This window comes from Sturnus vulgaris, chromosome 3 (genome assembly GCF_052056855.1).
Source record: "Sturnus vulgaris isolate bStuVul1 chromosome 3, bStuVul1.hap1, whole genome shotgun sequence".
NCBI lineage: Eukaryota > Metazoa > Chordata > Aves > Passeriformes > Sturnidae > Sturnus > Sturnus vulgaris.
The window spans coordinates 67,191,756-67,219,454 of NC_142245.1; the positions used below are offsets into that span (position 1 = coordinate 67,191,756).

The 27,699-nt window shown below is 37.9% G+C and overlaps 1 protein-coding gene across 1 annotated transcript; it reads left to right on the forward strand.

The window, feature by feature from the left end:
- The first annotated feature begins 14,513 nt into the window (after positions 1 to 14,513).
- GPRC6A (G protein-coupled receptor class C group 6 member A) lies at positions 14,514 to 27,498 on the forward strand. The gene is made up of 6 exons (XM_014892651.2): positions 14,514 to 14,785; positions 16,389 to 16,692; positions 18,540 to 19,367; positions 21,706 to 21,918; positions 23,244 to 23,367; positions 24,693 to 27,498. Exons 1-6 carry the CDS (start codon positions 14,592 to 14,594, stop codon positions 25,811 to 25,813), a joined length of 2,784 nt encoding a protein of 927 aa, XP_014748137.2. The 5' UTR covers positions 14,514 to 14,591; the 3' UTR covers positions 25,814 to 27,498.
- Positions 27,499 to 27,699: the final 201 nt, after the last annotated feature.

Below are 27,699 nucleotides of genomic sequence, written 5' to 3' on the forward strand. Positions count from 1 at the left end.
AATTGGGCTAGCTGAAACCACAAGTACCAGCATTGCTTGTGCCTAGAAATTTTAAATATCTTTCTGGGGTATGTCTGTTGAGAATCATGGTCCTCACCATATTGCTTATTACTGAATAAAATCTAATTATGAAGTAGAACTGTTAAAGCATATATTCATGTATATTTGGTTTTTTAGAATTTTCCTATTCAAAAATTGTGCATACACACAGACCTATACAAATATAAATACATGCACACAAAGATGAATGCCAAAGTGGGTACATGCGTAATTCCTGGAAACAATTAAAGTAAGGCTGGATGGGACGGGGCTCTGAGCAACCTGATGCAGTTGGAGATGTCCCTGCACATTGCAGGAGGATTGAACTACATGAGCTTCAAAGGTCCCTTCCAACCCAAACTAATCTATGGTTCTATAGTTTGTACTTGAAGCGTGCAACACCTCTTACCTAACTTTGTCTCAGAGTTAGCTTTCTTAAACTAATCTGTTCACCTGAGTCTCCCTTTAGAGTCATGGAGAAGAAAAGGTGTCTCCCAGAGGTAATTAATTAATACCAGGCACATTACCCAGTGAAACAGATCATCTTCTCATAAGCCTGTTTTCCTTCTAGGTCCATACTGAGCGCCTAGGAAGACTTGCTTGGTTTTAAGTGAATTTTGGGAATTTGGGATGTAATCCCACCAAAATTCAACAATCTGTCATATAGCCTGGAGTAAATGATCAGATATATGTGCTCTGTAGGACAACAGAATTATTTGTTTCTATAACTTACATGTGAAATATCTTTTATATCAGCACTTAGGTATTGCACTGTTTCATCTTGCTGCAGTGTTCCTTTTCCTTGTTGCTAACATAGCACATTAAAACAAAATATTTTTCAACTTTATTCATATCGGTGTGGCTTGCCATTAACAACAATCTGCCTGAGGGGTTCTCTGTTTTGAACTGCAAAATGTTTGGAAGATAAATGCAGCAATAGAATTACAATTTGTTATTGATCTGTTCTTGTGTAATCCTGCATGATGTTTACTTAAGTGTTGGAAACTGTTTCACCTCATATCCTCCCCAGACAAATGAACTACACAGAAGCCCTGATATGGTATTGATGCCAGGACTATTTGGTAGATTCTAACATCTATTTCTTTCCAAATATGCTGATAGTACAATAAAAGTAAAGTATGGTACATACCGGCATTCTACAAGGATATAATAAATTAATTTGTCATTATTGTCAGTGTTTGTCATTCTCTCTGCTTTGACATAGCATGAATCTATTTAGCTCTTCCTGAAACTCCATTTCTGGTTTTCTGTGACTCATTGCAAGTAACAGTTTTAATCATCACCAATTCAAACAAGATAGTTTTCCCATTTATTTTGGTCCTTTCCATATCTCAGTGTTTACTTTTTGAGAGTATTTTGATCTTGAAATTTAAAAAAAAAAATAATCAGTGCACTAAGCTAAGAGCTCTTGCATTTGACACTGTCACTGGTAAAACATTTTGAAAACACATATCCAAGAAGATTTTTTATCACAAAAATTTCTTTAGATAAGTATGTCAATTAAAGGGTCAAAGCATTGAAACATCCTCTAAAATCTTAGCTTTATTGTTTTCAATAATTATTGAATCATTCCTTTTGATAAATTAATTGTAATGATGGCTTGAGAGCATCACTCAGTCATAAGGGAAAATTCTTTGTCTTTGCAGATTTTTTCTGAGCCCTTCTCAAAGTTCTTATACATCAGCAATTTTTGCTAACTAATTTCTCTAAAGAATTTGCTTCTTTCTAGTGTCTTGAGTCACCAGTTTTGTGCATGCAACCAAGTGAAACCTTAGAGAAAGCCAAGGGAAAGAAAGAGGAGTCCCCTCAAATCTTATCACTTTTCCATGGGATCTCTCTTCTACCACAGAGGAGGATATTTGTATCACCCACTGCTGCCACTTTGTGCCGTGGCTTCTCTGGTGCTTGTACAAAAAGGTGGAGAAAGATGCCAAAGTGAAGGGAGGGCACCAGGCAAGGGATGTGACATCCTTCAGTGTGAGGCTGAGGACTTCTGCTCTCAGTGGGAAAGGGAAGGAGGATCTTTCATTGCCCAGATAGTCCAGCTGAGCAGCTATAGCAGGGGAGTGCAACCTACACTGGTGCCTTTTGACTTTAGCGAGCTCTGTGAGCTTCCAGTCTTGATGCTGTAAAACCATGTAAATATGGTTGAACTTTATCTGTGCAGCCAACAGAGTGAAAAGTTAATATTCAAAACTGTGGAACTGCAATCAGCACAAACTACCCAGGAGGAGAACTATTCACCTCCATCAGGTACACTTACATGTGTGTGTATCTACACAAAAATACCACAAGAAAATAAATTGATTACCCAAAGGATGCTATTGCCCCTATGTCTGCCTATTCCCACCTTCTTTTTGTAGGTTCTCATTCTGCTTTATTAGCAATTTCATAGCTTTTATTACATCACCCTGAACTTTCTGAGCTTTCATAATGCTGAAAATCTTTGCCCATCTTGGTATGGAAAAGATCCATAATCCTTGCCCTGCCACTAACTTTACAAGCAGGGCCAGATCTGTGAAAGCGTCAGCTTGTCTGACAAGTTAACTCAGCATAGAAACTTACAGTTTCCTTTATAAGGAACAATTGCTGGCATCCAGTAGATGGTGATGTTTAATAATGTATTTCCTGCTCTGTCTCCAGCTGACAAAGCTAGACCTGTCTCTCTTGTCTCTTTACATTTGGCTATTTTACCCACTGCCTATGATCTTTAAATGAAAACCCATTCTGTTTTGTATAGAAGTGAGGCCTTCTATTTTTCTTCCCAAAAAAACCACCTTGAAAATAAATAAACCAGATATTACACCTCTTCACAGTTCACGTCTCTATCCTCTACAAACCCAGGGAGACTATGCTCTGTAGGTAGTCAAGGTAAACTGTATAGTTCTGACCTTATGTAGCTGCATGTAAGCTAAAAATCTCAATGCTTACCTCTCTCTTCATCTCTCTTCAGTTGATGTTAAACAGTTGTCTCGGGTTACTTATCTTGATTTTGAAATGTCAGTTTTCCATATGTATTCTTTATTCCTGTGCCAAATTGGGAGAAAATGTTTGTATTCATATAAGTACATGCTCCTACAAGCTTACAGACTGAACAGCCACTTCACCATTCATGTATTTGCACTGTGCTTTGGTGGGCACATTCAGGAAAAAAATATTAAGGAGGCCAGCAGAATTTTTCACTGGCAGCTATTCAAACATCTCGTGTTCCTCAATGAATGATCCAAGAATAGAGCTGAGCTTAGAGGGTATGTTCAACGTTAAAGAAGTGATTTTGAGAGTTTCTGCAGATACTCCAAGCAGCTCTATTAGCAGCACTACTTGTATACCTAGCATATCTGCAAACAACTTCTAAATAGGTGTTAACAGAAGCAAACCACTAAAGTCAAAGGACTATTCTCTCTATGCAAAGCTGAATCCCGAAGGTTCTACCACCAGCTGGGGGCAGCTCGCTAAACTGCTACATTCACAGACAGCTCACCACTTCTCAAAACAAGTTTCTTTCCCAGTGTCTCTCTGTCCACCCTGTTCTTAGCCACTCACTCCCACTGCTAGCTTTCAGCACTTGTAGACACTTCTGTGTCAGTTTAATTTACTGAAGTGATAGAAAACAAGGCCAAGAGAAAACAATGAAGGGCTTTCTGATATTTCAAATAGTTAAATCAGCCCAGAAGTGTGATCAGAGCCAGAATGTGTGTGGGATGGTACCACTGGGACTGAGAGAAAGGGAAGGAGGATGGCCAGGATAGAGGAAGGAGAGGATATATAAGATGGAGGGGTAAAAGATTTCCTCACTTTTGCAGCAATAAAATATGCTGAACTGCCTGCGGAACCACAGACCCATTCATGGGTGATGTGCAAAATGTGCTTTTTAGATTAATGCAGCTACCTTTGAACTAATAATCTCACACAGTTACTGTGCAACTTTACAATTCCATCATGTAGAGCAAACCTCTTCATTTTTCCTTGCCTTGCCTTGCCTTGCCTTTATATTTTTTAAGGAATATTACCAATGTAATATTCCAGCTTGACATGAACAGAGGTGTGCTGCACTAGTTATCTACTAAGCGCTCTGTATCTCAGTCTAGTGTTCTGTTTCACTGAATAATTCTGGTTCTCACTCCAGGATATTTAATTTTTCTTGAGATCAATTAGCCACACTACAAAAAAGCCACAGGACAAGTAGTGCCTTCACTTGGAAGTTGCTCAGGCCCTCAATTAATCTGGAAAGAAGACCACTGCTTGCCCCTTTTCATTTCCCCACTTCTAGCAAATGCTCTACTTTGAGATGCAGGAGCGAGGCTTTGAATGATGAGGAGGTGAGGCTGTTTACTGGATGGAGAGACATTCATGCACTGCTAAACTCTAACTTACTTCAGGCAAGTGTTTTCTAAGGTGAGGAACCAAGTGTTTGCTGTTACTGCCCCTTGTTTTTCACTGATGAAAGGGTGTTTCCCAGTAATGAAGATGTTATAGCCAATGATTTTAAAATTTTGGAAGGGAAGAAAAAAAAAATTTTTTTCCCTTCATTATAAATTTGGTCAATATTTTAAAAAGCATTTAATATTACATTATATTTAATGACAATGTGAGACCAATTCAATGCCTGATCCAGGGCAATAGTATCCTTCACACAGACTTCAATGGACTCTTGATTAGGTCCTTATTTGCTAAGCAAACACTCGATAAAAGTTCACTTTGTCACATGTACACAGTCACAGAAGTATTGTGCCCTAAGAAAAATAAGACTTCTTACTGGTAACAGATTCTGGAATCTGCTCTGGAGGAAAATTAACTCAAATATCTGCATAAGAGGAGTTATGTTGCTTACTGTCAAAGACCTAACTTCAATCACAAAGGGGTCATGCTGTGTTCAGCACTTCTGAGCATAAATCCTGGCCAAGGACAAGATCCTTAGGGTAGCTGGGATAGTGGATAGAAAGCCAGGCATGCCCTGGAGAGGCTACAGTATGAAGCCTTGCATGATGCAGAGGATCTAAGTTGATAATTGTTCCTTGATAAAGGGATACTGGATGTGCTCAGTAACAGCCTTGGTTCAGCCAGGTTCCCAGTGGTCAGGGTGCTTCCCAAATCACTGACATTAAATGAGCCACCTTGCCTGTTTCCTGCTCTGTTTTACACACCAAGCTGGAGGAGGCTGAGTATCTCCTCAGCTCCTGCCAGCCTGAGCTAGTCCTTTCCTTCACCCAGAACACCTTCAACGCCACCTGTTCCATCTGCTACATGTTTTGAAAACACCAGAAAGGTCTTTGCTGTGTCTCTTATCAACAGATGGATTCTGTGATTAAGGGCAGAGAACATTTGTGCAGGATTTAGCAGTATATCCCGCTGCAATCTGAACTAACTCGAGTTAAGGGCATCCTGAAGTGATGCCTAGGTAGTAAGGGGTGCTCCAAGAGACAGGCTTATTCCATGCTTTTAGCATGTTAGATTTACCCTTCACCAGTTCTGTTGCCCTTGTTTGGACTATTTTCATAGAATTATAGAATCATTAAGGTTGAAAAAGACCTTTAAGATTGTCAAGTCCAACCTTTGACTGAATACCACCATAGCCACTAGACCACATTATATTATTTCAACAGCCAGGGGAATTCCAGAGAGAAACTTTGTAGATCTCATAACACATTCTGTTTTGGGGTGAAGAATGATAACACATGGCAACAGACACCAGCCCTTGGTCTTTATCTAGGTACATTTTTTAATATTTCATATATTTGCATATAAACTTGCAGAAAATACACATGTATGTATCTGCACATTTGTCTAAATTCCAATTAAACACTACTACTACACTTCATTAAAAACAAGGCACTTGGAAATGCTGAGTTTACGAATTGGAAGTAACATAAATAAACAAGACTGAATAAGGGTTAGACCTTTGGAGAAAAAGAAAACTCTCATGGGAATTAAATTACTGATTAGAAACTCTGGTGACTATGGGTTTTTTCCAAAATATTTTTATTGGATCTATGGGATTTAACAATTCTGACCCTGAAATTCACTTTCCATTTATTTTCTTTCATGTTTCCATTTACATTTATTTCCTATTAATGCAATGCATATGCTACATTGCCACTTATTAAAACTTCTGTCTTCAAAGATCTTGGTACTTAATAAATCACGTTGTGCTTTGAATTGGAAGGCACATTGGGGCATTTCTAAACATCATAGTCTCACACCTTATCTGGAGATCTGTCATGTTTCAGTCCTGGGGGGCACAGATGAATGAAGCCTACACATCTCTGCAGAATTAGGCTGTAAATTACTCTGGTGTAATGCAAAAAATAATTTAGTTTTCTGTTTCCTAATTTCTCATTAATGAGATAGGACTAGATGTGGCACCCGTGCAGAGACCTTTTTTACTGCCTCACTTCTTGTAATCATGATGTTATGAATCACCTTTCATTAACCTATAGATATATTCCCAGACTCTAATGGGAGCTACCATCATCATCATCATCATCATCATCATCATTATCGTTATCAGGTTTTGATTGTGCCTTGTTGATGATTTGTGAATGCATTCGTGTGGAAATAATGAAATTACCTTTCTTAACCAAGATATTGTCTCAGGAACAACAAGAAAATATTTGCAGTCTTTCAGTACATAAAAGTGGCTTACAAGAAAGATTAAGAAAGATTTTTAAGCAAGTCCTGTAGTGACAGGACAACAGGCAATGACTTAAAAGTGAGAGAGGGTCGATTTACATCGTATATAAGGAAGAAATTTTTACAATGAGGGTGGTGAGGCACTGCAAAAGGTTGCCCAGGGAAGTTGTGGATGCCCCATATATGAAAGTGTTCAAGGCCAGATTGGATTGACTTTCAGCAGTCTGGTCTAGTGCAAAATGTTTCTGCCCATGGCAGGAGATTTGGAACTAGACGATCTTTAATGGTCCTTTTCAGCTCAAACCATTCTATGTCTTAAGAATCTGCAGCACTTATTCAACTCCTTAGACAAATGAATGTCAAAGAATTCTGCATCCACAAAAGTACATTTATTCTACAGATTTAGAAGAAGCACTATCTGCATTTCAATGTATTAGAGGTAAAGATTTTAACAATTTGGATATTAGATGCCACACAAGTATGATTTTTCTTATCACTAGGAGTGACATTAAAACAGACCTCCCCTAGTGGGTGATGGAAATTTACATAAAGGAATTAATTTGTGAAAAGAAGGAAACCATTCTAATTTAAATCCAAACTAGCCAACAAACACAAACCAAAACAACAGATGGAAAAACACTAAATGAATTTGCCTCAAACTCCTTAATTTCTTTTTTCTTGCTGCCCCTCTGGATTACTTATAAATGATTGAAACCCCTTTTTCTGTTGTAAGAAGGGGAATCCTTAGAACAAACTGTAGCACAAGGTTTTACACTATCCTTTCAGACTTTAGAGTGGCCCCATCTAACAGAAAAAGACTGGTACATATTTCTATCTTTTAAACATAGAAATATTTAAGTAGGAAATACTCTAGGAAAATACTATTTTTTTTTTTTTCCCAGATAACACTTCCTTGCTTTTCTATGAAATCATGCAATTTCTGTCTGGCAGTGTGGCAATAATCATTTCATCTATATAGGTCATGATGGAAGTACCTGAAAATTGCAGAAAATTGAATGCCTGAAAATCGACTTGATTGTTCCTAGTAAATTTTTGCTGTCTTTTGGATAGCTGCCAACATAACTTGTTTCTTCTTCCAATTTATAGAGGTCATGATAGTAGTTCTATCACCCTCAGCTTTAAAGGCTGGGTGATTGCGAGGAGATTTAATATCAAACTTAAGATCAAATTTGTTTATGTGCTGGTAGCCATTTCATATTGTATTTCTAAAATTGTGCATAAGAGGAATGCTTGTGAGACTAACTGCAAGTTAATAGGTTTATCCATCCTTGAGGTATTTCTTCAAAGACAATTTCTTGTCAGAGAACAGCAAAATTTTCTTTGCTATTTTCTTGTTAGTCAAAGTAAGTAATGCAGTATTTTGTATATGTAAGCTGTCCTTAAATAATAGTGCACAATATTCTGTAGGAAGTGTGTAGAATGTTATCTTACTCTACAATATTGTAGCTGTGAACTTTTTAATAGTATACATTCCCAATGGTTTTAATGTGTGAACCTTCTTTTCTTTTTTCCTCAGTCTTTCGATCTGAAGGTTGAAGTCAGCCTCCAGAGTGACTCATGGATTTGCTATTTTGGGTTCTTTTCCTTATCTGAAAGGAATTTTTATGAGTGTCACCTGTTCTGCCTGTGCTCTTTTTGCAGGTGTATGTTTATTTTTATAACACAGTCAGTTAAATCTTGTAAAGTGAACTGAAATCTTTTAAGATCTCAAAAGATCTTAACCAAAGTAAATTAAAAAGTCCAGAATAAGAGTGACAATGACAACCTTGAATCAATAAACATCAAACCTGGACTGAGCTACCTAAGGCATAAGACCTATCTACCTTCAGGAATCTTGTCACAGCTGGGTGAGGAGCTCCTAACAGCTTATCTCCTGTACAAACATAAGGAGATTTAGGTTCTCAGAAACAGATTCTCCAAGACCTGCTGTCTGAGCTCAGGACTGCCTACAGTAGTTTGTCCTGAGAGCAGCCTCAAATCCCACTTGGGTCTTCTACAGTTTGGCATCTGTCTATTCCCAGACACTATTGAGTGTGGCGTTATCACAGAACTACACTATGGATGATATTAGAAGAGACATCTGGAAATTCTCCAGTCCAATCCCAAAGTATCTTTCTCTGTGTCAGATAACTAAGTATTCAGGGAAAAGCTTTGTACATGCTCAGATATGTGGCTTCAAGACAGTGATAAGATAGAGGTTTATGCAAATGGAAAGCGAAGACCTGCTCTTTTCCTGGAGTGCCCTTTTCCTGGAGTGCCATTCTAGGTCCTGTCAGCCAGCACATTTAGGAGACATGGACTTGATTTTCTTCTCTATCTGAAGAGTTTTAAATCCATGTTTTCCAAATGTGTTCTTGTTAAAATATGCTGAGAGAGCATATAAATTCTGAGAAAGCAAATGAATTCTCTCTTCTTCTTATGCTGATATTTGATTAGACTTGAACATTTGAGTGAGTATTTTCATGATACATTCTAGTAATTAAACCATACCCTTAAAATTAGGGTCCACCTGACTTTCAGTCCCTGCTTCCAAACCTACTTTCATTTCTCTTATCCAAATTAATGTTTAATAGTAGTTCTGTTTTATCTCTAAAATTACTGAAGAAAAATGCTAATTTTTTAAAGGAACTTATGTGGGACAAGCAGTGCAAGAGTTAAAAGATCACTAAGTGCTATTTGCAAAAGTGATTTAATGAGAATAAGCACAAGGTCACCAAGATGGCTATCTCAATTTATGTGGTTATCTGTCCCTTTAACAGCCTGTGCTCAAAACCAACACTCTCAGATCTTCAATAGTCTAAAATGTATGACCACTTACATTTTTAAATTCCTATGAACCTAATTTTATTTTGAACTGTGTTTTTATGTGTTCCTTATTAATAATACTGAGAGTTGCTTGGCACGAGCTTCATACTTTCTTGCCACTGGCATTTTTGTGTGAGATGATCTCCAGCCCAATTTTCTTGCTGATAGGCATTTCCAAAACACACCAGATATACTGGGCAATACAACCCCAGGAATTTCTGAATATGCTGAATCTCTTAGGAGGATTCTTACTGTTCAGGCAAGAAGGGCTTTCTCAAACAAATTGTCAGTTACATTCCTGTAAGTATGGGACACTGGAAGAAGAAAGATTTGAGTTCCCTCCTGTTATGTAGCAAAGATCTCACTCTAGGATTGAGAGCAGTCACTGGCAGAACCATCCCTGGCCTCCAGCTTCTCAGGAGAAAGCCCAAATATCTAAGTTAGAAGGTTTCTTTCCCTCTGGGTGACCCTTTCACTACAGGCTGGGACCAAATATTTGCATTGTCAACAGATGAATGACATTTTTGCTCTCTTGTTTTTCAATTAAAAGAGGAGGAGATGGAACAAAGGAGAGAAATAAAACCTGGTAAAAAATTCTGAAAATGTCATCTCAATAAGTTGGCTCATGCCTACCACGCTGGCTTTTATGAAAAATTGTCCTGCATCCAACCCATGTAGCTAACTATCTTGGCTGGGTGGGATAGGATTAGGTTTGCTAAGGATTTTTTTTCAAAACCACCAGGTAAGTAACAAGTAAATTCAAATTTGGAATGGCTAAAAATATTTCCTATCAACATCAGAAAATTCAAATCCCCTTGATTTTTTCACATTAAAGTTTTGTTTGACTTGAAATTTAATCTAAGTATATTAAAAGATCAGAGAAAAGCTAAGTGAAACAAACATCTGATCTGAACTAAAAAAAAAAAGTAAGCATTAGTTCAAATGTAAGCCATTTCACAACTCTGTTTTAATTTATTTTATCCTCTGTCTAGTATAAACAGCAGAGGTGCACTGAATATGTACAACATGGACTATTGACTAAAACACTTTCTCTAAAATAAATTGCTGTGAGACTGTCCAGGATGTTCCTGACAGTCCAGGGAGGAGGTTGAAGGCATTACCATGCCCCAGTATCTCATTTTTCCACATGAAGTACTCCAACAAGGTCATTTGCATCAAGAGAAATTCAACTTTCAAGGAACATCAGGAGACACATTACAACATTGTGACCTGATAAAGAAAAACAAGATTTGTCCTTCCCATCATGCAGCTCAGCTGACACCCTCTAGAGGACAAACTCAATGAACTTGAAAATTGAGTTAGTTTGTTTCTCAGGAATTAATGTGGGCTGTTGGCTTCCATCCAAATTCCATTTCACTGTTGATGTATTTTTAATTTTTGTTGTTGTTGTTTTTCATAACATACCACAAATCAAAATAATGGGATTTGTCTTCCCATTCTTTAATTTTCATATTTAATATTAATTTATATATGTCCCAATAAATAGAAGAATTTTTAAAAGTTGAAATTAAATCATGAAATGCCTCCTTCTTTTGTTTTTTCCCCCCATTGTTTAGACTTCCTTAAAAGAAATTTAGTAAATGAAAATCACTGTGTTAAACACTATGATTCTATTGATCGAGAAAGCTGACAATCCCAACCAATATTTAATCTTCTTAATGAAAATGATGGGATTTTATTTGAATATTGCTGCCTTCTTCTAAAAGGACAATTGCCTTTGTATCAGTGTAAGTCCTGTCTGAGTGAGGGAGTGCCACCCTACTCTTTTGAATAACAGTGAGAATATCCAAATTTTTTCTTTCTTCCCTTAGCTATTGTGCGTGTCTAGCAAAGGATTTTGCTATCTGTGGTATGTTTGGAAACAGCACAATTAAAACCAGTTTAAAATAGAAAGTCATGAAAAAATGTCTTTCTCCTTTAACAGTACCTGACTGGATGGGCTTCAGACAAAAGATATTCCTGTTGGAATCTAAGCCATTATCATCTTCATGAGAAAGAACAGTTGGACAAAGAAGCTCAGCCAAAATGTTGGTCTTTGTTTTATGTATAGTGTAGTCTCTCTTTACTGGACAAAGCAACTGAGAGTTGCAGAACTTCCTTCTGCACAAAATCAGAAACACCTGTCCTGGTCTAGTGGCTGCAAAGGCAGGAGGAGCAGGTGGTCCAAGAGTCCACTGCTGTGAGGGTACACTCTGTTGGTCTCACACTCAAGTGCTTCTCTTGTACGTTTTTAATTGTAGGTCCTTTCAACACTTTGCCAAAAATTACCTGTGTGTAAATTTACAAGAGGTCTCCTGAAGGCTTGACAGGGCCGTCCTCCAAACCCCACCAATTCTGGTCCTTCTCAAAGTCCAGGTGGAAGAAGTAAACATTTTGCCATAGCAACAGGTAACTTTGGGGTGCACAGAGATACTGACAGGACCTCTTTGTCTCCCACAAGATCCTCTAAACCTCTTAGAATTCACCTCCATTAGAGGCAGCTTTCGAGAGATGATGATACTTCATGAAATTCCCCTGACTGTTACACTTGAATCTACCTCCCAGGAAATGCTCCTATGCTAACAACTGTGAAAGTCTAGTGATGTGCTCATGACATGTCATTACATTTGAAACAAGAGCTCTTTGTACTATACAATTATTTCTATTGCATCTAAATACCAAAGAAAAAGGATATTTGCAAATGGTCCAAGTCAATTCTGCAACACTAGATTAGGATGAGGTATCTTTGTAAGACTATTGCATACTTCTCACTAGTAGTAATTATGAGATATAGGTCTTGAAAAGAAATATAAATAATAAACCCTCTTTCTTTTGCAAATAACACTGTGACATAAAATCTGTGTAGTTGACTTGAAAGCAAACCTCCTTTTATGGTGTTTTTATAAATAACATGAAATTATGCACCAATTATATGTGATGTTTATTTTGTCAACTTCCACTTTCCAAAGTGATCAAGTAAGGGTTTTTTTATTTGTAGGTAAAATCGTCTTCTATAAAAATTAATAGGTTTTTAGAGATTGACCAAAGTTCCTTTTCTGCTTCTAATCATAAACCATAACAAGTTTGAAGTTTAAAATCATCAGTACTGTATTTCCATGGAGTCCTTATTACAATACTTACTGTTAAGCCCTTAAAAGCTACATTTTATACTAATATTTCTTGTGACTTGCTTAAGGAAATGGCTAGCTCCAGTCTTATGCTTTAGTTACATTTAAGTATACACAAGTTTTATACACAGAATTATATGCAAGGTAAAGGAAACACTAGAGTATGTGGAACCAGGCTTTAGGTTGCATTACATGGTTGACAAGGAACAAGGACGTGAATGTTTGCAAGTGAATGCCTCATAACTCAGGGCCAGCATCTGACTACAGTTAATGCTGCTATAAGTCACGAGGAAAACCTTTGGAATAGCTGGGATTTTTGCGAGTCGGTGCAGAAGCAGAATAAACTGGTATCAACTTCTGCCCATAAATGCATATGGTCAGATACATTAAAGAAAAGGAAAGCAGCTCTTTACTATCTGCATTGAGCCAGCAGTGAGAACGTCACATGGAAAGAAGGAAGGCAGATTAAAGAAACACAAACTGTTACATTAAAATGAAGAGCCCAAATGTTAATTTAACTAGGGATTAACATTTGCACTTGCAAGTATTCTGTCTGTTGCATTCGCATTTACAAGAAATATTTTGGTTGTAAATAAATATTTTACTACAAAGAGACTATTGAGAAAACAAGCAAAAATATAGTAATTTGAATAATTTATACAGTATCCTTATCAGAAAGAATGCATAACAGACATTTCATTCCTAATTTTCTTTGCCAGTAAATAAACCTTTATTGAAATTTTCCATGTAAACCTAGATTTTATACAATCACAGATAATAAATACTATGACTGAACCTATTCTTTTGGGAGTGTTTTGGCATACTACCAAAAGAAGCACAATCTGAAGAAGCTATTAAAAGAAAACAGGAAATAAACCAATGTCAGAAACAGAGAGGGATTGTTGTCAGATCTGTGTCCCTCGCAGAAATTGGTACTGTTCATTAGCATAAGTCATGTTTCTGTCCTAAGGAGGTTCACTTTGATGTTTAAGGTTGAGGTTTATGAAAGCTGAGAGTCCAGCTTCTGCTTCTCTTCTCCCCGAGCTCCCTTCTGGCACAGCATCTGATTCCTGTGAATGTGAGGGGAGCAGTGGTGGTGAGAACAGCCACTTCCCATTCCTCCCACAGCACAGGAGCTGCTGTTCGTGCACTGGTGGCCTCGGTCAGAAGGGGAAGAAAGCAAAAACTAGGACTGATGTTATTGTTCCCAGTGTTCTGTGTTTATCACATTAACCAGCAGCAGACTTGGCCTGGTTTGTAAATATAGAACCTGGTCCAAAGCCCACTGAAGTCCCTAGGACCTGTGCCTCAGAACCATGAATATTAACTTATCCAAATAATTTTTATACAACGATTTTAAAACATATAAGAGTTTGAGAGAAAAGCAGTCTTTTCGTTGTTCGGGGTTGGGATTTTTGAACCAGAGTCTGATATAAAGCACACTGTGACAGGAGGCTCTTTTATTTTTTGCATTCTTTGGACCTGACTCTTAAAACATTGTCACAGCAGTATCACTACTACCATATTACATAATTACTTCTTTGCACACTGCACTCAATTGGAAGAAATTCAAAACAAGCCCAGATTTATACCAAAATATTTGCCACGTGTTTCAGATAAGGTATCAGAAACTTTGAACACAACGTAAGAGATTTAATGTCCAGCATTTCCTTTTAAACTCATTTATGTTTCTCCCTCCCTCTCCGCTCTCACACCCCTGCACCCTCACATTTTATGTGACAACAGTGCTTTAGTACCTTCAATAATACAGCCCTGTCCAGTGAGGCAAATACAAGCACCTTATGAGGTGTGACCAACTTTTGAGTGCAGCCTTTGTCCTTTGCTGCTCTTTACAGCTGACACCGGAGCCCTTGTTGGCGCTGCAGCTTGATTGACTCAAAGCTGGGAGTGAGTGAGCAAAACAGACAGCTCAAACAAAACAGACACATGGCATTTGTTATCTTTTTGATTCCCTGCTTTGTGATCAGCACCGACCTCGTTTTCTCCTGCCAGAATGCTGACGACTTTGTGGGTGCCAGTTCTCCGGGGGACATTATTATTGGAGGCTTGTTTGCAGTCCACAGTGAAATGCTGCATCCAGAAGGAGATCCTATCAAGCCAGTAATTCAGAATTGTGCTGGGTGAGTAATACTGGAAATTACACATATAGCAAAGAAGAGACTGGACATGTAACTCATATTAGGATCAGCAAGTTCTGGTTCTCTTGCTTTGCTTAGTCTTTAGAAATTCCTTGGATCTTACATAAATTTCAGGTAAATTAATACAAGATGACAAAATATGGCCAAGTTACACTGAAAAAATACTGCAGTTTACTGAGGAGCTATTTCAATCTTCACAGATAATCAACTAGCCTTGGATGTTTGTGTTATCATCTGGTTTCCATGGAAATGGTAATTTGCTCTACAGGTCCGAAGGACTCAGCTGGGCATCTATTCATTATTTGTTATGAAGCTGAATCTACATGATTTGAACACAGGCAGACTATTCCATTTTAACCAAGTCCATAGTAAAGTCTGCCTCCCATCTCTTGGGCAGCTCAGTTATAATCTCTGGTATTACCTTGATGGTGACACTGTAGTTATTCTTAAATGTAGTTATTTTTTAAGTTACCATAATTACTGCACTTGGAGTTATAATTGTGTCTTTATGTTATAGGATAGCCTGCATATATAGCCTATAGTGTTTCTATAAACACCTTGTCATGCATACATTCTGTGCATCAGAATATTTATTCTGTTGGCTTCAAATCCTACTGTGCTTCATTTTTCTGGAATGCATAAAAAGGAGACCTGGTGAAGAATTTTATTTTAAGTACATAATAAACCTTTCCTAAAACCAGGAATTCTAAACATGCATTTTTAAAAATTGAAATACAGGTGCAAATCCACAATTTTTTTTTTAAATTTTACAACTTAATCTCACATCTGAATCTAATAATCAGCTAGGCATGCAGGTATCCATCTGGATTTATGCCAAAATGTTGATTAAGTTGATAATTTTGTCTGTCTTCCATTATTTCTCTATAGAAACATAAATTACCACAAGTCCATCTGAAATTTAATTTAGTTCACAAGATTTATAATCTTTAGAGAAGCTTGCCTGAGAGGAGGGTTGGTTATATTATAGACATTTTGTGCTAACTCAGTTCTGATTAATCACCTGTTATAATATCCACTAGAGATGAGAGGAAATATCTGGGCTAACTTCATCAGGTCTGAAGAGTATTTTGGAGACACCAATGCAAACACTAGAAACCTTGACCTCTGAAATATTTTCTTCTATTCTGAACTATTTAATACTTCCTTTTCTTTGCTTCATGCTTTTGGTGAAAAAAAATACATTTTTTAAAAACTTACTGGGCAGGTGTAGTCAACTGGAATATCTTTACTGATTCTGACAGATGCTTCCTGAAGATATCACTTGCAAATTTTCATGTATCATGAAAATTAAATTTTTACTACCTTTTTCTTTTCCAGAAAAGCACTTTTGTTCCGGTATATTTTAAGTTTTATGTTTATTTTAGTCTCACATTAAATGAGAAAAAAATGTATGGTTTTTAAGCTTTTGTACACTAAACCCAAGCAAATCACATAAAACTTACTACCCGTCAGTTCTTCTCAGCAGATGTAAAATTCTAAGGGATATGCTCAAAACCGACTTTGCCTCACCCTTGCTTCCAACAAAGTTTTTTTCTAAAAAATACGGCCTATGTTTCTCTGACAGCTTTGAAATTCAAGTTTTTCTTCAGACACTTGCAATAATACACGCTATTGAAACCATCAACAACTCAACGCTGTTATCTGGAGTTACTCTGGGCTATGAAATCTACGACACATGTGCAGAAGTTACAAAAGCCATGGCATCTGCTCTGAGATTTCTGTCTAAATTCAATTCTTCTGAGGATGCTGTGGAGTTCAAGTGTAACTACTCAGACTACATCCCGAGAGTCAAGGCAGTCATTGGAGCCAGCTACTCAGAGGTGTCAATGGCAGTGTCAAGGCTGTTGGCTTTGCAATTAATCCCACAGGTAGGTTTGAGGCAGTTATTTTATTTTGGTGATACCTTGGACAGAGGTTCAGATTTACCATGCTAAGAATAAAGGCTCTGATCACAAGAATTGCAAAAGCCACATATTTACTGCAGGGCAGGATTTGGTTTATCTCAAGGACATCAGAATGGGTGGCCTTCAGCTCCAAGTGGAGGCCTTGATTCACTTGCCCAAACAAAGGCAGTAAGGGATAATTTATATACTTGAGGCACATTTATCCAGTAGTTTTTTGGGGGTCATGCTGGGCTCTTGTCAGCCTGGCAGTGCCTCTAGTCAGTCCTGGTTACTCCAATGTGCCTTGGATGACACTCAATGGACTTCGTTCAGGTAGCAAAGTAACAGCTGCCATGTCCAATTTGCCTGGTGGTGAATATGACAATACTCAATCTCAAGCTAAAAAAAAAAGAAACCAGATCAAATCTGGCCAGAAATTTAGGAATTCTCTCCAGCCCAAGAGAAATTAAATGTTGAAGTCAGTTAAAACTATGAGTAGGGAAGTGAGGAAGATTGCTCTAAAACAAAGATTTACTCCTGGTACTCTTCAAACAGTTGTAGAAGTGAAAGAATGCAACAGTTTAGATCCACACTAGTCCTTCCCAAAACATCCTTATCTATTTCTAACCTCTCTAGGACTAGTACAGTCCCACATTTGTACTTAGGCCAATGCTTACCTTCCTACTGTCACCTTTGTAAAGGAATTGGGGTCAAGGCCAGGACTAACAAGGAAGAAGCAGAACCGCTTCCATACCATCCTGCCTTGCACTTTGGTTTTGGCAATAGTTATAAGTTAACCAAGTAAGTGGAAAAGACATAAAATCTGAACTAAAGATAACTTCTAACTGAATCTTCTCCTCTGCAATGGTAGGAAGTAATTCTGACCTCCAACGCCACCACAGGAATTTTAGTAAGTATGAAAACTAAAATGCCACATTTGAACATAATCAAAAGGCAAGTGACTAAAAAAAATCTGCAGTAGGAGATAGATGGAATATGATACCCAACAGATTTTTCTTATCAATAGCACTGCAGTATTCTGACGCAGTAAGATTTTGGTATTCCCTCCAGACAGGTGACTCTCATTTCGGAAAGCTTAAATTTATTTTTTAAAAACTTTCAAGTAATATAGGGGGGAAGATGTTCCAACAAAAAAATAAGAAAGGATTAAAACTGGAGAGATTTAAATAGCAATGTTCTTTTTATGTTTTTCTAGATACATTCACAAGAAAAAGTTAATAAATCTTTTATATGAAAGAATTACAGCATTTTGTATTATTGGTTACTGTATGTTTGTTTGTGAGGTTCTTCCAACAGTTTTAATGATCCTTTTGAAATATAATAATTAAATATTGGTGAGAAAAATAAATAAATATACATCCATATATATGTGAACCATACTAACACTCTCAGCGATAGGAAAATACTATAAAATATAAGAGTACTACCAATTTGAATAGAGACTCAAAAAAATAGCCAATATTTAAAATGTTGTTTGGAAGAGTATGTTGATGGTATCTTAACAGATCAACCCAAAATATTTATACTGTCATTACTATCAAATCCATTTTGAAAGATTTTGTTCTTGGCCATCACTGAATTATATGGAAGAGAGTAAAAAAAAGTGTGTAACTGGTACTGGGCACAAGTCTGCATCCTAAGAGCAGGGAGAGAGAACCCAACCCCTTTGGCTCCAATTTGTTGATGCTCACTCTCAGGAGGAGGAGGGAGCCCAGGTCAGGTGGGAAGAAAGAGCAATCATGGCAGCTTTGGATCTCTTGGCATCCTTTGGAGGAGACCACATCCATAACTGAATTGTTCGCTCTTCCTAGGTCAGTCCTGCCTCATCAGCTGAAATCCTCAGTGACAAAATCAGGTTTCCTTCTTTCTTCAGGACTATCCCCAGTGATTTTCACCAGACAAGAGCAATGACTCACTTGATCTGTGAATCTGGGTGGAACTGGATTGGAGTAATAGCCACTGATGATGACAATGGGCGGTTTGCTCTGGACAGCTTTGGGGTCCAGGCCATGGCAAACAACGTTTGCATAGCTTTTAAAGAGATGCTGCCAGCCTATCTCTCTGACAGCACCTTTCACACCAAAGTTGATCATGCAGTTGAGAAGATTGTCAAGGAAACAAGAGTAAATGTTATTGTTGTCTTTATGAGACAGTTTCATGTGCTTAAACTATTCAAGAAGGCAATTGAGAGGAATGTTAATAAAATCTGGATTGCAAGTGATAACTGGTCAGCTGCAGTCAAGATCAGTACAATTCCCAATGTCAGACAGCTGGGAACAGTTGTGGGATTTGGATTTAAAAGTGGAGACATCTCCTCATTTCAAGAATTTCTGAGAAACCTTCATGAAAAGCCCACTGAAAACAACAAGTTTTTGCGTGAATATATTATGCTTTCGTCAGTCTGTGCGCACCTGGAATATCACGATTTTCAAAAGTGCATTGCAAGCCAGTCCCAGGATAATCTATGGGAAAATGAAGGGACTAAACCTCAGATCTGGAGAGATGATTTTTTGAATGCTAACGTTGAACCAGGATTTATCCATAGTACTATACTTGCAGTCTATGCTATAGCTCATGCCATTAAAGGGCAATGCAAAGACAGAGATTGCAAGGATCCATCTGCCTTCACTCCCTGGGAGGTATGATGCTAATTCTTTTAGGTCTCATTCTCTCTGCCTAACTTTCATCACATTTTTGCTTCCATATTCCTGGAGATAAAAGCCTGCTCCTTTCACTAAATTACTTTTTATCAGCTATTCGACTACTAGTGGTTGGTCCCATTGCTGCAAACCACTGTGATGCACATCGTGAGTGCTCTTGAGAGATGGGAATACTGCAGGACAGGAGTGATAACCAAAGAGTTTCAATTTTCCTCTCTCTCTTTCTCTCACCTTGTATCTGTTTTGTCTTAATTCAAATGTTTTCCTCTACAATGAGTCTCTACTTGAAACTGAAAATGCAATACATTATACCTCTGTGTGATCTTGACTTGTATATAAAGACATAATCTTTAAGATGGGTGAGGTACTCGTTATCACACTACTGGGTGGGAAAAGAAGAGGAAAAATCAGACAAATAAACCTGACCTGACCTTTTACCCAAGAACCTGCTCAGGACTATTCACTTTTACACACTTTTACTCAGAGAATTAAACAAATGTTCATTTAAAAGTCAAACAACCTCTGAAGCACTCTGATTTGCTATTCTGATTTTCTCTGACCTCTTATCCTAGGTCAGGGCAGGTCAAACCAAGATAAGAGATTTGAAAAAAATCCAAACAACCAATAACCCAGTAACAATCAGACTCTTATATGAATTAATAAACTCTAATGAGACAAATTCAGGACTACTTTGTAGGAATGCAGGTTTATGGAGCTACATTTACATCATAACTGAACTAAATCCAAAATCATCCAAATTAAAACTCCTTTTAAGTTAAGCATTCATGAAGAGAACTGAAAGAGATAATTATTTCCCCCATGATGTTTTCATAACATGCTTCTTCTACACGAAAATTCAACCCTCTAGGAAGGGAGATATATATGTACAGAAAAATCTTGAGATCCAAATAATCCATATCATACTTCTCCATTTACAGGGAAACAATAGAGTGATTGTTGTTACAGGCTTTGCAAAAATAATAACCAGTTGCACCAAAATGCTGCTAAATTCTGTCTTCTGTCTGAAGCTCAGGATTTAAAAAACTGTGGTGTTCTCATACTGTTAGACAAATTGAAAAAGGGGAGAAATATTAAATGACTAGTCTGAGTATATACAATTTAAAAAATCCTATTCAGTTCCACAAAACTATGCATCATCCAAGTAAAATGCACCAATCAAATCACTTAGAAACACACCAGTTCTTCATAAATTATATAAATGCTCAAAAAAATTACATTATATATGAAAAACTGGCATATTATATACACCAGATGTGTTACATATATTTGACAAAGCCTATTGAGGTAGTATACCTGTCAGCACATTTGTTAAATGCTATGAATATCACAAATGGACCCACATAAGAGCATACTTTTCAAATGCAGCTGAACTCAGCCCTTCACCCAACACTGATTTTTTTTCTTGACAGTTAATTACTGTTGCCAAAAATCACTAGGCCTGCAAAATAATAAAGCTTTTGCTTCAATTAAGAATCATGGCAGCTAATGGGAGTACTTCTATGATCTCCCCATGAACTGGGAGTGGAGACATATAATGTGCCTTAACCTGTCCTTTTCTAGCTTCACACAGACCTTGTTTGATCTGTCTGTGATGAGAGAGGCAGAAGTTTTCCCCTGTTGAACAGAATGGATTGCAATATGAAGCTGGACAGTTGCCTTAACAAAGCATCCTTAGTTTGGCATTTCCTGTGACCTATCAAATATGGCCTTGCTGTTTATTGCCATCATACTATCGACCTCCCCATCTGAGCAAATTGGCATATATTCTTCATTGATTATTAACAGTTCTGAGTCTCACCTTGACATACACAATTTCAGTCAGAGTCACTGCTGGGAACAGTGCTAGATACTTCCAGACATGCTAGGGGAATTTACTCTGGAAGCAAATGTTGCCAAGATAGACTCTGCTGTCAGTACAGTAACAATAGGAGCACTGCCCACAACTGTTCTTTACAAGAAGGGGAGTGCCAAAAGATTCTTAGTTATTGTGTGCAAAAATATTTCCTCTCTGAACATCATACCAAAATTTTCAAGGCTGGAAAAAAATATTATCATTTTATAAAATTATTATTGTTTTTAATAATAGATTTTTAAGACCAATGAGATAGTCTGTAATGCAATGTAATGTAATTCTGTAAACAAAATTAATCTGAATTTCAATATTTCTCTTAGTTCTAAAATAATTTCTCTTAGTTCTAAAAGCATTTCTCTTTAACTTGATATTATCATACGTATGTTACTTTGTCACACTGACATGATACTGGTGTACATTTTCATTCCTTACGCTTATGTGCAGCTCCTTGAAGAACTTAAAAAAGTTGTAATCATTGATGATGATCAGGAAGTCAAGTTTGACTCCAATGGAGATATGAACATTAGTTATGATGTCCTTCTTTGGAAAGAAATTGATGGCCACATGGAAATCACCACTGTGGCAGAATATAATGCAGAGAAAGGTGGCTTTATCTTTGAGGATGAAGAGAAAAAAAAAGATTTTCTGGCTTTAAAGGTAACTTTTAATTTGTTGGCATAATGTGTGAAATTTGTTTCAGATTATTTTTTTTGTCCCTGCAGCACTTGCAACTGAAGCATGGGTCAGCTAGAAATCTCTTGTGTGGCTTAATGTTCTCCTCATAGAGCAAAGAATCCTTTTTGAGTTTATTCAATTCTTTTCATGCACCCTGAGATGCATGTTAGCCAGTGAGCAGGCTCAGTGATACAAAATTTATTTATTTCTCCAGAATGCCCTAGAAGGTTTTGTCTGTCCTAAGGATGCTACTCCAGAATCTTACAAAGGGATTTTAAAATAAAAAATGATAGTGTATAAAAAAAGCTCTCACTTATGTACCACTTCTTTTTTTTTTTTTTTTTTTTTTTCATTTGCCCCTATTAGAGCTGGGGTCAGAACATGAGTAGGTGGTGCCACCTGGAGCCCCAGCACTGGTGCAGACAGGACTAGTGGGTGGCCCTGGCCAGTTCCAGCTGGACAATCTGTCCCCTGTGGATGTCTGAGTCGATGGCACAGCTCTGTGCTGCAAGGCATCCCCTACTAATGGGACAGGCTGCTTACTAGGTGGCCTGAATTCTAGTGTCCATATGTGAACTTAGCTGAGGACAGAAGGAAACCTCAAACCTTGTCCCTCTTTGTGGTGCAAGGAAATGTCTCCACCTCCTCATAAAAATCATCTTGGAAGGAGAGGAAATTGCAGTGTGCCTCAGGACAGATCATTTGACAAAAAAATTGTCTTTGGAAGGAAGACCTGAAGTGAGACCTCAGGAGAAGGCCCTGATCACACACCCAGGAGTGGAGCTTCATGACTCAGGGATAGGCTGGCAAGAGTCAGGAGTGTCAGAGCTGCAGTACAGAGCACCCTCCAAAGTGTCTCCTTCAGGCCAAGATGTCCCTTCTAGGCTCTGAGCAGCTGAGCACAGTATCAGGATCTCATTTGTGAAGCAGGTCACTCAAATTCCCCATCAGATGCTTCTGTGCATTCTTTAAGTTGATCCTCTGTAGTCTAAATACAGGTTCAAAGCTGAATGAAATACTTTGGTCTAGATTTTAAAGGTACACACAAATCCAGGAATTAGCATTCAGGGCCCAAAAATAAAATTATCACATAAATAATGTCCCATTCTATTACTCATTGGAGAAAATGCAAGAAACGTGGACCCTACAATGCCTCTTTTTCAATATCATTTTCAGATTTCCTTAAAATATGTATGATACAAAAAAAAATATAAATTGCAAAAAATCTTGGAGGTTTATATTAATGTTCCCTTGTAATTAGCTGTACCTGAGATGATCTCTTTTTCTTTTCCCTCTGCACACTGCAGAAGGTTCAGTCAACATGCTCCCAGCACTGCAAGCCAGGCCAGGTGAAAAAGGTTACAGAAAGTCCACACACATGCTGCTATGAGTGTATTTACTGCCCAGAAAACTACTACAGCAACAAAACAGGTAAAAAATTGTACCCACATAAAGGTTTATTTATACATCAATGCAATTTTGCTTGGATATAATGTGCCTTGGGAACCTTGGGTTAAATTTTGGAATGGGATTTAAATATTTGTTTATGATCAGTTTCCTATGCTTCTTAAAAGGCCAAGTTTAAAGTAATTAGATTGCCCAGCTGACTAGCATTACCCTTTGCTAGGATGGAAATTCTGATTTATCAGTGAGATTTACTCTCATTAAATAGAGCCTTTCCTCCCTGTATTTCCATAGTGCATTCAGTCCAGTAAGGAGCAATTTCTTGACTTTGAGGGTGCCGAGGCACTGGAATAGGTTGTCCAGAGAAGTTGTTGCTGAAGAATGGTTGCCCCATTCTTAGGAAGTGTTCAAGGCCAGGTTGGATGGAGCTCTGAGCAATCTGGTGCAGTGAAAGATGTCCCTGCCCCTGGCGCAGGAATCGGAACTAGATGGTCTTGAAAGTGCCTTCCAATCCAAACCATTCTACAAGTCTATGAATCTATGAAGTTCAAGGCTTATGTGTTTTGCTTAGCAGCACATTTTGTGTCTTACCACAAAGCACTGTGTAATTTGATATAACTGTACAACAATATTTTGTAGTATCAAATCTGATGTATACTTTACCACTGGTTTAAGCAAAATCATTTAAAGGGGAAAATTAAATATGGAAAAGAGAGATGGAATTAAGAAAACTAAAGTAGCATGTACTTTAAATATCCTGAGAGCAGAAGAAAATTAAATTTTATCTTTATATTCAATTAATTGTGAAATTTCTCCATACCCGAGAATAGCAATTGCAAAGCAAAAATACCCTTCAAATCATAATCTAAAGGAATGTTTGTTCTTGCTGAAGGTATTTTAAAAGATATCTGTAAAGAGAATATTAGGGTGTTTTCTTGTTAAAATAGACAAATGAAAGAAAAATAGTTCAAATTTTTCCATGAGAACTGACTACTCTAGAGTCATTGTTCAGGTTTCAATTAAAGTTTGCCCTTCCAGAGCTCTGGCCAGGTCACATTTCACTGGTCAGCGATGAGCAAGACAGTTTTAGAGCCCTGGTCGTTTTCCCTCCTTGCCCCTGTCTGGAGGCAAGGCTTGCTCCCATCTGGCAGGGAGCTCCGGGCATTTGTGCCACCGCAGCCCTGCAGCTCCTCCCCCTGGACAGCGACAGCCGGAGTCAGAAGCAGTCAGACCCACCTTTTCCCTTTAGCATCCTTTCCCGCATTGCTCCTGTAGCTCAAGCCCCTACAATCCGCTTTGCATTTTATTAACTTCGGGGTTCCAAGATATCTTCCCTTTTTTTCTGCTTCCAGATATGGATTACTGCTACCGATGTAACAACAAAACCTACTGGGCTCCCACCAACAGCTCCACATGCTACAGAAAGACAATCTATTTCCTTGCCTGGACTGACTGGTTTGCTATCTTCCTCCTCCTACTCTCTGCTTTTGGGGTTGTGCTGGTTTTGTCCATATGTGTAATATTTACCAAAAACTTGGACACACCAGTCGTAAAAGCGTCTGGTGGTCTGACTGTCTGCTATATTATTCTCTTCAGCCACTTCTTAATTTTTTTAAGCACTATCTTCTTCATAGACGTACCTACAGAATTCAAATGTAAAACTAGGCAAGCAGTCTTTGGCATAAGTTTTACACTCTGCATTTCATGTATTTTAATAAAGTCACTAAAAATTTTACTAGCTTTCAGCTTTGATCCCAAGCTTCAAAATTTCCTGAAATGCATGTATAAGCCTATTCCCACTGTGGTCACCTGCACTGGAATTCAAGTTATCATTTGCACTTTCTGGCTAGTATTTAGGACACCTTTTGTAAGTCAAAATTTCTCAATCCCAAGAGCAATAATTCTGGAATGCAATGAGGGGTCTATTGTAGCTTTTGGGATTATGTTGGGCTACATTGCTGCCCTAGCATTTATTTGCTTCATATTTGCCTTTAAGGGTAGGAAGTTGCCAGAGAATTACAATGAAGCTAAATTCATCACTTTTGGCATGCTAATTTACTTTATAGCATGGATCGTATTTATCCCTGTCTACGCTACTACATTTGGCAAATACTTGCCAGCAGTGGAAATCATCGTTGTTTTAATATCTAATTATGGAATCCTCTGCTGCACTTTTCTTCCAAAATGCTATATCATCATTTACAAGCAAGAAACAAACACCAAATCTGCCTTTCTCAAAATGGTTTACACTTACTCCTCTAAGAGTGCAGGCAGTGTTGCTGTCAGTCAGGTTTCTTTAGATTCAAAATCTTCCAGTTTCCGAGCTACTATCACGGACTCATGTAAAACTGAGAATGACTCTGTGAATGGAAACTGCCATTTCCAAGTGCCTGGGCAGCCACTAATAAAAGGCAAAGTTCTTCCTAAAAATGCTGCGAGGACTATGGTCAGGAAAAGAGTCTCCAGCATATGACTGGCCATTGTTAAAGTACCAGAAATTAAAAAAAACAGTTTAGGGAGCCATTTCTCTTTCAGATCTCTTTCCTTTTGGTATCCCCAAGGAGGGCAGGCCACATGAAACACCTTTTTCTGTTCTTAGGCAGTTAGCCCTTACCAGATCTGAAAGGCTTTCCTGACTCACAGAGTCCATCCCTTGCTCCTGCAAACTCCCTGACCTGCAGTCCCCTTCAGCAGCTCCCTTCCTTCCCCATCGAGCCCACACAGACCTGCAGGAACCTATTCTGCAGCCTCCCTTCCTCAAGTGAGGCAGAAGCATCACAAAACTACTGTTTCTCAGTCATGTAAGTGGGACCACATGAGTTTCCCTACTTCTTTTGCCTCTTTGATGCTCAGTTGTTTAAGGAGCTCTTCTTCTCATCTGGCCCCATTCTACAGATCAAAGAGAACCTTGTCCCAGCCTTTGTTTGCCAAGATAAACAAGTCCAGTCCTTTAGTCTCCACTTTTAAGATAGGCTCTCTATTCTTCTGAAATTCCAAAAGTAACTCTTTTCATCTGGTATCAGTGAATTTTTTCCTCCCCAAAACTCCACACCTAATTCCAGATGAGTGCTGTAGTAATATTTATGGCTCCTTGTGTTTACCAGCATGGTAATGAACTAGAGATAGATCTATAAAGAAATTAGAGAATCCTTCTGGAACTCTGTAGTTATACGAATGTTCATCTGCCTTTTTTCCCCATACTCAGAAGAAATACAGTTTCATCTCATGCACCTCCTCTGATGCACAAGGAGAGAGAGCCCCAGGTGTTCTTTTACTTGAGACTGTAAAGTCAATGTGTAATGACAAAACTTAAATCCACGAATTGATTCCTCTCATTAGCATAAATAATGTAATGACCAGTATCAGCATGAGTACATCGTGGAAAATTTAAGGGCGTTGATACATATTTTTTAAAATGTGATTTTCAATAAGAACATGACAATGCATCATTATGATACATAGAAATAGCATAAGGATGACCTGGCATGATCTGCACTGAGTGAGTCTCTGCTCTGTAGCTCCATGAGCACAGCTGTGCTGTGCCTTCTGTATGAGAGGCAAAGGGCACATTCAGAGGAGGAGGAATTTTTCCACGGAGCTTTTTCAGACAGACCTTAAACAGCAGAGCTACATTGTCAATACAGGAAGAGGAAAATACTTTTCCGTATTCATAATGCCCAGAACATAGAAACTCCTATTTTAACTTCTGTGCCATGTTACTGTTAAATAATACTAAAATCATTGGTATTGTGTATCTATGAAGGTATTTTAAAGTCATTTGAAAGGCAAGAGTGCAATTCACATACAGATTTGTGTAAATACATATGTTCTGTTGCTTATTGTAGGAATGAAGAGTTATGTGTATATATTTATATGTTGAATGCTGTTTATACTTCAGTTGTTGGAAATAATTTTCTGCATATGAGGTTATGCATGATAAGGTTAAAATGCCTGCAATTTGACTGCCATTGCAGCAAGAAGTCTCCCCCTAAAAAGAGAAGCAAAGCTTACATTGCACTGCTGTCAGCAATCAGCTGGTTAGAAAAGTTAATTTGGCTGCAATGTTGTACCTGTATTTATTGTTTTCAAAAGTGTTGAGTGTAGCATGCCTTGAAGCGATATGAAAGGGAATGATTAAAGCCACATTGATATTTAAAATTGAGTTTGCTTACTTAATTTCCTTGCCTCTCCCCATGAGCTTCTGTTTGGCCTTGAACAACAGCAATACCTGCATCTGTAAGGTGTTTCCACTGAGACCTCAGCCCGCTTAGAAATGTCCTTTAGATTGAAAGCTGTGTATGGTAAGGGATTAATCCTGCAGGACAATGAGGACAATATCTTGATGAAGGGTCTGGTGAC